The 12,965-nt window shown below is 38.3% G+C and overlaps 1 protein-coding gene across 4 annotated transcripts in view; it reads right to left on the bottom strand.

The window, feature by feature from the left end:
- Positions 1-9,085: 9,085 nt before the first annotated feature.
- AP4E1 (adaptor related protein complex 4 subunit epsilon 1) overlaps positions 9,086-12,965 on the bottom strand; it is a 64,977-nt gene continuing 61,097 nt past the window's right edge. For all 4 annotated transcript variants that reach the window (XM_036917788.2, XM_036917791.2, XM_036917789.2 and 1 more), the window contains one exon: positions 9,086-12,165. In XM_036917788.2, the coding sequence (XP_036773683.2) occupies positions 12,005-12,165 (161 nt within the window). In that variant the 3' untranslated portion in view covers positions 9,086-12,004. The remainder of the gene's footprint in view (positions 12,166-12,965) is intronic.

Genomic DNA, 12,965 nt, shown 5'->3' with positions numbered 1-12,965 from the left:
CTGACTGGGCTGCTAAGCCAGGCCTTTGTAGGGAACAGGTTTCCCTGGACTCTCCTCCCCCAACTTGTAAATGCCCAGGAAGAAAAGGCCAACAGGGGAGTGGGTGACCCTCACAGTCCATGGCTGGCCAATTCCTCACTTGCCTGTGAGTTCCCAGAGGAAATGCAAACAAATCAGACCACATTTGGCTGCTGACCAATGAATCTTTGAACTTCTTCAAAAAAAAGTCTTTAAAACTTTGGTTCTGACCCAAATCTTTTGCTCCAGCATAAAAACTGCTGGGCCTCAAGTCCCTCTGTTTAGGGAAACAGTGTGTCTGTGGCATTTGAATAAGAGTGTTAATCTCAGAAATGGTCCCTTGAGTTCCATGAGGTTCTATAGTGAGTTACTGTGCCTCACCTTCAACCTCCAAACCTTCCTGAATAGTGTGTTTCCCTATATGCCTTACAGTGATTATTGGGTATATTTGCTTGTGAATGTTCCTAACTCCACCTTCTTTCTTTGTAAGCCAATTGTTCTTTGTAAGAGAGACCAGAAGTTGCTGAGTTTCCACTGAAACCAGGATGAGGGCAAGAACAAATTCCCCAGCAGGAGGCATTTAAAAGGTATTAACCACTGGTATTCACTAGCCAAAGTGTTCCTTGAGCTACCACCATTACAAAAAAAAAACTTGGAGTTAGCAACACTTGTTAATCCATTTCCGTAACTGCTCCCTTAATTAACACCTTCACAGAGTCAGACCAAACTGTTCATTTTCACCTGAATGATTTCACAATAGATGGGAACCAACTGCATGTCAGAATTGATTTTCTTTTATGGCACACTTTTAGATGTGTCACAGGGCATTGAGTGTAAAAAAATAACATTTTTGTTACTCTTGAAGTGTCAGTATGAATTTATATGTACATAAATGTGCTGGGTCTAGTATTTTAGGACACAACCAAATCATTTATAAAGATGGACATCATAACTTGAGAAAATACAGATGTTCTAAAATGCCTACTCCTTGCATTCCCTATTCAGGTATACTTTCTTTTTAGACTAATGGCAATATACATAAAATCGCCTCCTTCCCACCAAGAAGACTTACTTTAGTCACCCATAAAGCAATTTCATATTCTATTATAATATTTGTGGATTAAATGTGACACTTGACCTCACTTTGTTCTGTTTTTATTTTTTTCTTACCATTCATACATACATTTACATGGAAACTTCTAAAATTGGCCAAAGCTCTGTTGGAACAGACAAATTATGAGAGCAGATGAAGTATTTATGGTGCTGTAACTTTCTAAAGCACTAAGAAGTCAATTCTTCATACAAAGACAATACTGCTGGTGTTCACATTTATAGCAAATCATAAATGAAAGTGTTGAATGCCTATTTTGAGTAATGGCTACTTTTAGGGGAAGAATCCCTCTCCATAAATAACTTTGTTTGACATTACTCCTTCCTCTAAGTAATTTCTGGATGGCTGTTTAAGGGGGGACTGGCCCTGCAGTGAGGCAGCCACGGCTGCATATAAATGAGTGTGCTCATTGTCACCTGCCCAGGTAGAGTGGTTTCTCTTGTTCCTGGGTTGTAAGCATGTCCTATCTCAGGCTGCACTGAACTCTCTTACATTGCTGGTGGGAATGTAATGGTGCAGTCACTGTGGGGAACAGTGTGGCAGTTCCTCAAAAAATTTCACGTAGTTACCATATGACCCAGCAATTCCACTTGTAGGTATATACCCAGGAGAACTGAAAACATACATTTATGTCAAAATGTGTAAATAAATGTTCATATTCTTTGTAATTACTCATAATAGCCAAAAAGTGGAAACAATCCAGACAGCCATCAACTCAAGTGGACAAACAAAATATGGCACATCCATACAATGAAGTACTATCTGGTCATAAAAAGGAATGAAAAATTGTTACATGCTACAACATGGATGAACCTGGAATACAGTAAGCTAAATGAAAGAAGCCAGACTCAAAAGGCTATATATGCTATTATTCCATTTTTACAAAATGTCCAGAATAGGCAAATCCAAAGAGACAGAAAGAATATTAGTGGTTGCCAGAGGCTGTGGGGAGGGGGAAAGTGGGACTGCTAACTGGCACAAGGTTTCTTTTTGGGTTGACGGAAATTAGTGGTGATGATTGTACAACATAGTTAATATACTAAAAACCACAGAACTGTACACTTTAAAATGATAGTTTTTATGTTATGTGAATTATATATCAATTTAAAAAATGCTAAAATTTAGACAGTATGGTCTTCAGAAAATAGTATCAACACTTTCAAACTTATTAACTACAAAATGCAACTTCAAAGAAGACTGCAGACAATTTTAAGAAAAAAAATCAGTAAGATATATCTGCATTCTTTAGAAAAAACACCTGTGATGTGTTGGGAACAGAAATGGCTAAGAAATGGGAATATATTCCAAGAAAATAATTCTGCTTATGTAACCGATTAAATGGTCAGATAGTCAATATAAAGACATTTGCTTTTGCTTTGATGTAAACATATTTGTGTTATGTTTTTTCCAAAACTTTGTTGGAAATAGCTTTTTATTTTGCCTATTTTATTAATCCACCAATATAATAAACCAATTTGTTGATCAATGAAAATTTCAAAAATGTTATAATTTAAATTATATTTAAAGTTCCCATTCACTTAGTTTCCACCATAAATTAGTCACCCTGCTTAGAAAGAAACAGTCCTTTGTACCCCAAAGAACCAAGATACTACACATCCTTCCTGAGGAGGTCTTCTCTGAACTCCCTGTGGGGGTCTTAAAGTTACCTGTTACCCCACTTCCATACACTATGCCATCCAGTAGTTCCTCCAAACCAGGAACTCCCCAAGGGCAAGGACCCAGTATCATTACCCAGGAGCTAGCACTGTGACTGATCCATAAAAGGCTCTCAAATGATGAAGGACGGAAAGGAGGGAGGGAGGAAGGAAGAAATGTTGAAGTGTCGTCAGTTCTGGATGTCCAACAGAGAAAAGATTACCCCCACTTGCCGATGCTATGCTGTGATCCTGCAACCCCAGTCCTCCAAGGGTCTTCCCCTCTGGTCTCTATCACGGGTTCCGAGGAGAACTATGCAAAGCCTGACTTAACAACTGGTGCCAGCTCCACCTCCTCACTAGGCTTCTGGGACTGTCAGTCACGCCATCTCCTCTCCTAACCAGATAGTAAAACCTCCCATCAGACCTCAGTCAGCTGGCACTGCCCCTGAACTCTGGTCCTGCAGCCCTGGAGTTGCTCCTAGCACTGTGGACAGGAGCTGATGGTCTGACAATTCTACACTATGCCCTGTTGGAAGCAGTGAGGGCACACTGGCTGAGAAACTTTATATTCAGAGGGTCTCAAGTTGACATGGCTGAAATAATTCATTAACTTAAAAAAGGTATTTCACATATATAAATAAAGAAGTTAATTTCAAATATGTTTATTTCATTAAATAATAATATATGTACCTATGTGCATGTGTATGTTTGTGTGTATCTGTATATGGTGGATTAATCTGCTTAACATTCATTTTTGTAAACTCATTTTTGGTGATGATTACTTTTCTAATACCAAAAAAAAAAAGTGTACAATCAATCATCAATGATAAAGTTGTTGAAAATAGTTTCTTTCTGGCTTCACAACTGCCTGCTTCAGTTAAATTAAATAATGCTTTATTTCCTGACCCAACTGCCAAATTAATCTAACATACAAATTACTATAGTTTCTTAATTTTCTTTAGACTAGGTGGACTTTCCAGCATTCAGACTGGCTTCAAATCTGGAAGTAACCAAGAAAAGCAAAAGTGAAATGTCTCTCTCTCCAGCAGAAAAAGCAGCTCCTCCCTGTGAACAGGCTTGTCAATCTGCTCACAGAAAGAAGTTATGGCACCTTCCAATTGGCAGAACTCCCAAAGAACCAGCTGCTCCTCAGCAAAGCCACAAGGTATAGAAGGGAAAAAAGGGAAAATGAATAGACAGGGGATGGATATTCAAGGACGATCATAAAATCTCTAAGTCCTAACTCTATGCTAGTTATCTGTACAGTCTTATGCAAGTCACTTAAGTGCTCTGAGCCTGTTTCTTCATCAATAAAATAGGAAAATAAAATCAAGAGTTTCGGGAGATTAGGCACACAACAGTGTTTAGAACAGCTTCTGACCCAGTAGCACTCCGTAAGTGTTTTTTCCTTATTGTGTGAGGACAAATCACTTTCCCTTCGAGATCTTCAGGGAGTGGAGAACCACTGAAAATAGGAGATGAATTATATGGAGAGGTAAGGTTGAAAGGTGTGTGCAGTCTACAAGATGGGAATCCCCTAATGTGGGGGAGGAGGTTATAAATTAATTACACACTACTGTAAGACAGAAAGGACAAATAGGTTTCATTTCAAGTGCAACTCAGATTAATTCGTGGTGGAATCCAGGGTCAGGGGCGATGTGACCAATTGCAACGTCTGCCCTGATCTGAGAAGACGAAGTGATGGCAGGGCCACGCCTGACATTCTATGCACAAAGGACACACTTGCAATGACTTTTGCAGCCAACTTCAACATGATAAATTCAGACAAGTAACAGTACTTAAACCAAGAAATAATCTAATTGAGAATCACTTCATTTAAAATGAAATTCTCTAACAAGGAAAAATTCCAATACTGAAAGACCCAAGATATTACAGGGTAACCTCTTCAGGGATATCCTACTTTACTGATTTATGCCCCTGAAATCTAAGGAACAGGTTGACAATGAGACTGTTGGACAGCCCAGGAGCTGACAACATTTCAACATTAGTAAGTTTGATGTCCACGGAAGGAAACTTTATTTAAAAAACAACAACCCTCTCCTGGCACGGCCCTGCCCCGGCTCCCCTGAAAAAAACCCTATTATACACAACCAAACAAGCAGTTCAAAGTCTACAGTATTCGCCTACAAAGAACATTCCCAAATACCACTCCCAGGGCTGGGGAGCCTTCAGCTGGGGCTGGCCTACCCGGAGTTCTTAGCCTGGGCTGCTCCAGCAAAGGCCTCTGGCTTGCGCCCTCCTGGCCTGTCCAGCAGTGTCTGTTGATGCAATTCTTCAGAGAATGGGAAGATTTAAGGAGTTCTTTTCTACTCCACTCTGCTTTCTGAAACCAAAATTTCAGCTGCCACAATCAGGGGCTGTTCCTTTTGAAACTCACTACATTTCCTAATTATAGGTACATTATCTTTAATAACCTGGCCAAACCTAAAATATACAAAGGAAGGCTCTGTGTCTACACAGAGTGACACATGCCTCTTCCTTCCAAATTCTGTAATAATTTTGATCAAGTGCATCAGGAATTTCCTAAAATAGATTAGAAAAATGTCCTTCATAGATTTAAAACCTAGTTAGGGTACTACCTATTCTGACCAAAAGTAACAAGGACTGGACTTAACCTCCTGCCTTAAACAACATGGAAACTGGAAAATTTATATGAAATCATGATTTTTAGACATGAAAAACAACCAGCACAAGACTTTGATTTCTTTCAAACAAGTCAAGCCCTGTGATTGTCCCAGCTTATACCCTGAAGCAATTTCCAGGGCACAGGATAAGGGAGGAAAAATCCTAAGACTTCAGGGAGGCCAGGGTGGCTAGAATTTACGATGGAAATCTCGTTTCCATCAGCACGAGTGGCCTCATGATACAGAAGTAGAATCCTCAGAAGGGTATGGCCTTGGAAGGGATAAATTAACTCTAAAGACTGCTCTGGCCCCAGCCTAATAAAGCTTAAAGGCAGGTCCTGAAATGATCAAACTGATGCCTAGTAACTTAACTGTGCACTAGAACAAACTCCAGCACTGTGTAAAACCCAGCACGCAGTCAGGTGAAATTCACAGTATCTGGCATCTGGTAAAAAAATTACCAGGCATAGAAAAAGGCAGGAAAATATAACCAATAACCAGGAAAAAATGAAATCAATACAAACGGACACAGAAATTATGGAGATGCCAGAATTATCCAACAAGGACATTACAATACCTGTTAAAAATACATTCCATATATTTAAAAAGCAGGAAAAAACACGAGCATGATAAAGAAATTGAAGATATAGAAAAGATTTAAATGGAATCTCTGGAAATGAAAAATATTATAGAACAGATTAATAGCAGTTTGGACAAGGATAAGTTAGATATAGAAAAGAGACAAAGACAAAAACAAATAGATGCTAATCTATTCTGGAAGAACAAATTCTTCTAGAAGTGGAAGGGAAACTCTTCCTTTTAAGAAGACATAATTCTCTCTGAATTGCTATTAAAGTTTAAGGATAACGGATTTAATGTTGGCATTAGCAGGAAGGAAGGTAGAGAATAAACACATATTGTTTTTTCCATATTTGATCTTTATAGGACCATAAATTGAGATCCTGCTTGAAAATTAGGTTAAAGACAATACTGTCCAATAGAAATATAATGCATTCACATATGTAAATTCTTATTTTCTAGTAGCCATATTAAAAACAAAAATAGGTAAAATTAATTTGGATGTTTTATTTAGTCTAATATAAATAATAATTTCAGTATCATTTAATAGAAAAATTATTTTACTCTTTTTTGCACTAAGTCTTTGAAATCCAATGCTTATTTTATACTTAGAACACATCTCAATTCTTACTAGCCACAAGTCAAAAACAGCCAGATGAAGAGATATTTAGTGCAAAGTCCAAATGGGCACTGAGCACATGAACTCCTGTCCCCAAGGAACTGGGGTGCATCATCAACATGGAAGTTCATCAATCCTGTTTTTCAAAAGACTTTTTAGAGCTTAATTTCCAGTCCCCCAACCACCCTTCCCCTTCCCTGAGGTAGGTGTGTGCAGCTGAAAGTCCCAACTCTAATCACTTGGTATATTTGGTGACCAGCCCACCCTCCTATCTAGGGACCCCACTCTGAGCCACCTCATTAGCATAAACTCAGATGTGCTCAAAGACTCATATGAATAACAAAAGATACAACACTTACAAAGAAGATTATCTACACAATCCAATATTTAGGTTCGAATCATTTCATCTTTCTCACAGCTCAAGTAACTCTTCTATTTAACCCCTTCAACCATTAATCAGTCTACTAAGATGAAAAAATAAATTCTTGTACATTGGTTTATCATCAATGGGAAACAGCTTGTTCCAGTCACAATAAATTCTGTGGTAGCTATTCAAACCAAATGCTCCCCTCTAAAAATACATAAGCTTTGCCTCTGTCACTTTCCACTTGTCACACGACATAAGGAGCAGAGATGTACAATTTAATAGATTAAGTCCTTTTCTCTCACTGATATACAAATAACCTCGGGGCTCTAGTCTCTACCCATCTGACACACGTCCTACCAGACCTCTTCAGGGAAAAACTTCCTGAGGTCAGCCATTGAATGGTGTTGGCAATGTAATGTTTTGGAGAAAGAAAAAGTACTCATTCACTTAGAAAAATAGTTTAAAATAACTAAAAGAAATGGATTTTTCCATAGAAAGAAGCCTACAATCTAGCTGCAACCACTTACAAGGACCCACTATTTTTTCAGCATTACAGGTGTTGCACGAAATTCATGGTATATGACATCATCTGCATTTTCCCCCACATCAAGTCCCATCTTTTCTGCATCCAGGCCAATCTTTAGGTTCTCAGGGTTCTCTGGACTCATCTTTTGGTACCCTCTCACCCTGGATACAAGCACCTACAATAAGGCTTCCTGTGTGATGCATATCAAACCATTTCCTTGTAACTAACTCCTTTCCCTGCTGCTTTATCCCAGAGGGAATAAAGTTCTTTCCCAACTTTCATGCTGCTGTTGACCTTATTAATGTATAGTTGCCCCTCCCATAGTGCTCACCTTTCTAAAGACATAGATGATGCTAACTTAGCTGGTAGATCTTCCTTGTCATATTCATTAGTTCCCTATCTTTAATTTCACTGATCAAATGTCCACTGCTGTCTCAGAACAAGTTCTTATAAGATCAGTATGGCTTTATGGATACCTGCCATAATACAGAGAAGTCCTCCTCCTCCAAGTCGTAACTTCAGTCTGTGACCACACTGTATTTGCACGGAGATCTCTTACACAGCATGGCAAGTTCTCGGAAGACTTAGCCTTTAGGCTGGTAAGAGTCTCACCGAGCAGTCATGTAACCTTTCTCCCACCTCGTACAAACTGCCATAAGCCATTTTTACCAGAACCCCTTTCTGCTGATTTATGTCTATAAACTAGATCAGATCACTTTTCTTTACTTCTGGGAGAGCCACAGGATTACTAAAATCAATCTCTGGATATTACCTGGTTTCAGATTACTTATTTTGAAGGGACAGGTCTCTTTAGACATATATTCAATAAACTGAGAGCCTATAAGTATCTATTATGTACCGGGCAAAAGGAACATGAAAATAGATGTTCCCTAACCATAAAAATCTCATAGTCTCTAATCATTATGCACACACATAAGCAAGTAATTTTTATACAACCATTAACACTGGCCTATTCAGCTGCAAGAGCCCCTTCTTTTCAATTATTGCAATGGGTAGGCTGCATTTAAACCTCCTTTTACCCTCAGAGCCTCAAAAATGGGGCTTCAAATCTCAGAACTTTTTCCTGCTATACAAGATAGCCAACAAGAAGCTAAATCAGTGAGACTTTTATGCCATTTCTAATCTAGCTTTGTGCTTTAGGCTACACAATGCAGAGACGACCAGGAGACTCAGTCTTTGGTCACTGAGCCTCCATCTGACTTACCTTCTTGCATTGTGAGGCAACTGTAAGGAGAGGACATTATAGAAACAGAACACTCCGCTTTGAAAGTTCTGGTCAAGCTAGGATGAAAGCAGGGAATATGCACAGGCATCTGAGGATCAATCCATGCTCTAAGCTGTTTAAAGCCTACAGAGTGCTCTCTGAACATCATACAGCAACAGCAATCCTTACTTTTAACAAATTAGACCAGATTCTTGGGGGCTATAATGAGACTTTTTTCATCCATTCCAATTGCTTTTGCTCTTTTCAGCTAATGCCTACTAAATTACTGAATGTCATTATTTTTCAGCTATTTGAATTAATAAAAAATAAAGAACAGTATAGATCACTTTGTATTTATTACATGTTTAAATGAATTTTTTCAAATTACAGAATTCAACTCCAAAATAAGGTAATTAATGCCTGTTATTCACTTGCATTTTTCCTTCCTAATATTTTAACACAGCAAAACATCTTAAAGACGTGTATAGGTTCAGTACACTTCCAGTGGCTCATAATCATGAAAGACCACATTTATCAATAAGAAATAAGACAAAGAGCTCAATATTTTAAAGTATTACTAACATGAAATAAAGGAAAAAATAAAATACTGCATTTTCACCACAATTGTTTTGGTAGATGACAGTACAGTATTATTTAAAATAATGCTCTTCCTCAGCCTACGCTGTGGTATGCTTGGCACTCAGCACTTGGTAACTGCTCAGCTTATCTACACTTCCCTTAGAAGGACCCTTGCTCAGGGTCCGCTTTCCCGAGCCTGACCTGCCTGCCTCCACACGGACTATGCTGGTGGGAGCCTAATCCTTCTTCCTTCACCTGTTCTTAAGGCTTTTCTGTCTCATCTGCCTTTATTCTACCCAATTCACACCTGCTGCTGCCTGCACTGTCAGGGCAGATGCCCAGGACAGAACTCACACAGTTGGATAGTACCCCCACCACAGCTTTTACTCCAGATGCTGACCTTTCACTTGGCTAAATTATGACTATAAGGTAGAGATGACCCATCCACAAAAATATCTACAATGTAGAAAAAGGTGGTGGTGCCTGATTTAGAACTTAAAACATTGAGTTAGTTTAGGCAGAATATAACTGCTCTGATATTCTTTAAAATCTACTCTGTCTTACTATTTGTTTTTAAAACCATAAAAATATAAAAATTGTAAACATTCCACTGAACATTTCAGTAGAAACCTTGCTACCCAAATTTTTATTTAATGGGTTCAGAAAAAACAAGAGTGACACCACATTCCCTCTAGAAGACCCCCATGCTCCCAGGCCTAACCTGCCATTACCTGTCTCCCACCATTACACAGTTCTGTTAGCCAAGCATGTCTTTCATGACAACCTGCTGCCACTCATGAATACCCTTGCAACACAGTAGCACAGCAGCTCATTGTAATCTCTCCCAAAGAGCTGCCCATCTGCCTGCCGGGCACCTTATTCCCACTGTTCCCCACCTGACCCAGCCTTGGCGATCACCCAAACACACACAAGTAAGGACACAAAAACCTGGAGCACCTTCTTTGCCACACACTGCGTTCCTCCACAAAGTGAGAAGGCACTTCCTATCTCTTTGTCAGATAATAGCAGAATCAGGTGGGCCAGGGGGTTCTGCTAACTAGGAGTAACGCGGAAGCTGATGAGTCTAGCCACCAGGGTCCACACTCCCAGAGACAGCACATTCCCTTCACCATGGCACTGTTGGGAGCTTGAAGATGAATCTGATCTTCTACTGAAAAGATCATTTTTCCTGTATAGGTCTTTTCATACAGGAAATCCCAGTCACTTATCATTGCTCTTGTAGCAAGGTTTTACGGTGTATGTTTTTAAAGGCATGAAATCACTAGGTATTACATTTGTTTTAAATCAGTAACTTAAAGATTAACTTTAAAAAACACTGCTTTTGTTTTTAGGGAGGAATACACTAGACACAAATGACTAATGAAACCTACCAGCTCTAGGGAATCCCTTTAGCATCTTTATCAGCTATGATTAATGATAACTTAAATTAGAATTCCACACCTGGGTGACAAAAAGTACCGATTAACCAGAGTATTAATGGCAATGACTTAAAATTATATTATCCAAATAGTTTCCATTGTGAAGTGTCAGAAAAAGTGAAATAAGAAATATTTTCCACAGCACCATAGGTTTTATAAAATACTATTTCAGTTTTTAACATTAATATACAATCTCAAAATTCCAGTCCATCATTCATATTAGGCTTAACCTCTTCTTTCACTGATAATAGTTCTGACAGAAGCCAAACAGGGACAGCTATAATATGAAAATAATATATTGTACTGAAGACCCTGTATGATCCACTTAGTCACGGCTTCAGCTGTATCCATGGGGAGTATTAGATTTAAAGGCCAGGAAGGATGGTTTTGTCATTTACACTCTAATCACAAATTTTAAGTTGTCAAAGGACCCAAGCGGTAACTGACTAAGATATCTGCCATAACTAGAAAATCCTTTTACATCTGTGTGCTTTACTATTGTGTGCTCTTATGGAGTTTTGTTTCTGTATGATAATATTATGTAAATAACTGAATTTTTAAAATAAGAATGAAGTGATTCACTCTAAATTCTGAATTTTAAAAACAAATGCAAGTGGAAAACAAATTTTGTAGCCAAATTATATGCAATTATTTGTAAAAGCTGTATCAGAGATTGCATCCCCCCAATATCTAGCATGCTCACAGATCTCCTGAACTGTTAGTGTGTGCTGTGCCAACTTAGTTCAACACTGATCTAAGTTAAACATACTTGAAAGTAATGACTTCCTACCAAAAAGCATACACTGCATTATAAAGCCAAATATGAATTAGGTTTGGGATTATCAATTCCATGTCTCGTCTCCAACAATGCAGAGAATGAGTCTTGGCTTTACCACCAATCAGGTAGCATTAGAGTAAATTTGCTATAAAATCACTTATAACAAAATAAATATTTTCAGTCCCTCTACACCAAGTGATATATAAATCAATAGCAGTTTATAACGTTAGCTTAGGTCACTTTTTGGGACCTAAACATACTGTACAATCCTGAGTAAAAGGTTAAGGATACAGTTTTTGGGGGAAGTTTCTTGATCAGGAATAAAGAAAACATATTAAAACCATAGTTTGTAATAATCCCTATTTCATCAGCAGTACCATGAGTACTTTTTACTTTGGTAAATAAATTTATCTATGTAAACCATTTATTTTGATGCAGTAAAATATAAGCACAGCTGCTGCTAGGATCCCTCCATCACCTTTTGACACTGATACAGTAAATAGTCAGGAAGAGTAGAGCAGGAAGATCTGAACCACAGGGCTAATACATCACCACGAACTCGGAAATGTAGCAAGCAGGGGATGGATGGAAGCAGCTGACAAGCCAACAGCCCTTCATTACCTATAACAAAAGGAGAATTAAAAATCCTTTAATACAAAAGGACTTTCATAGACATTTCTCCAAAGATACCAAGTGGCCAATAAGCACATAAAAAGATATTCAACAACACTGGTCATTAAGGAAATGCAAATTAAAACCACAGTGAAATATTACTTCACACCCATTAAGATGGCAAATATAAAATAAATAAATAAAGCCATTGATGAGGATGTGAAGAAATTATCATTTTGCATTGCTACTGGGAATGTAAATGGAACAGTTACTATGGAAAACGATATGGCAATTTCTCCAAAAATTAAAGAGAGTTACTATATGATCCAGCAATTCTAGTTCTGGGTATGTAACCAAAAGAACTGAAAGCTGGGACCTGAACACAGATATCTGTACACCCATACTCACAACAGCATTATTCACAACAGACAAAAGGTGGAAGCAACCCAAATGTCCATTGACAGATGAATGGATAAACAAAACCTGCTGTATGGAATGGTACTGAGTCTTTAAAAGGAAGGAAATTTTGATGCATGTTACAACATGGATCAACCTTGAAGACATTATGCTAAGTGAAATAAGCTGAACAGTGTTTGCCAGGAGCTGGAGAGGGGCGGGGATGGGAAGTTCGTGTTTAACGGGTACAGAGTTTTAGTTAGGAAGAAGGAAAATCTCTGCAGATGATGGTGGCAATGGCTGTACAACAACATGAATACACACTTACCTAATAAAGTCTGAACAACACATTCATCAGGAAGGGGTACTCATAACAGGAAATGTAACTCTAACAAATATGACACTTCTAAAGG

Source organism: Manis pentadactyla, chromosome 11 (genome assembly GCF_030020395.1).
Source record: "Manis pentadactyla isolate mManPen7 chromosome 11, mManPen7.hap1, whole genome shotgun sequence".
In the NCBI taxonomy this organism is placed as follows: Eukaryota; Metazoa; Chordata; class Mammalia; order Pholidota; family Manidae; genus Manis; species Manis pentadactyla.
Note: the sequence above shows the minus strand (reverse complement) of the source record. Positions and strands in the feature narration are given on the sequence as shown.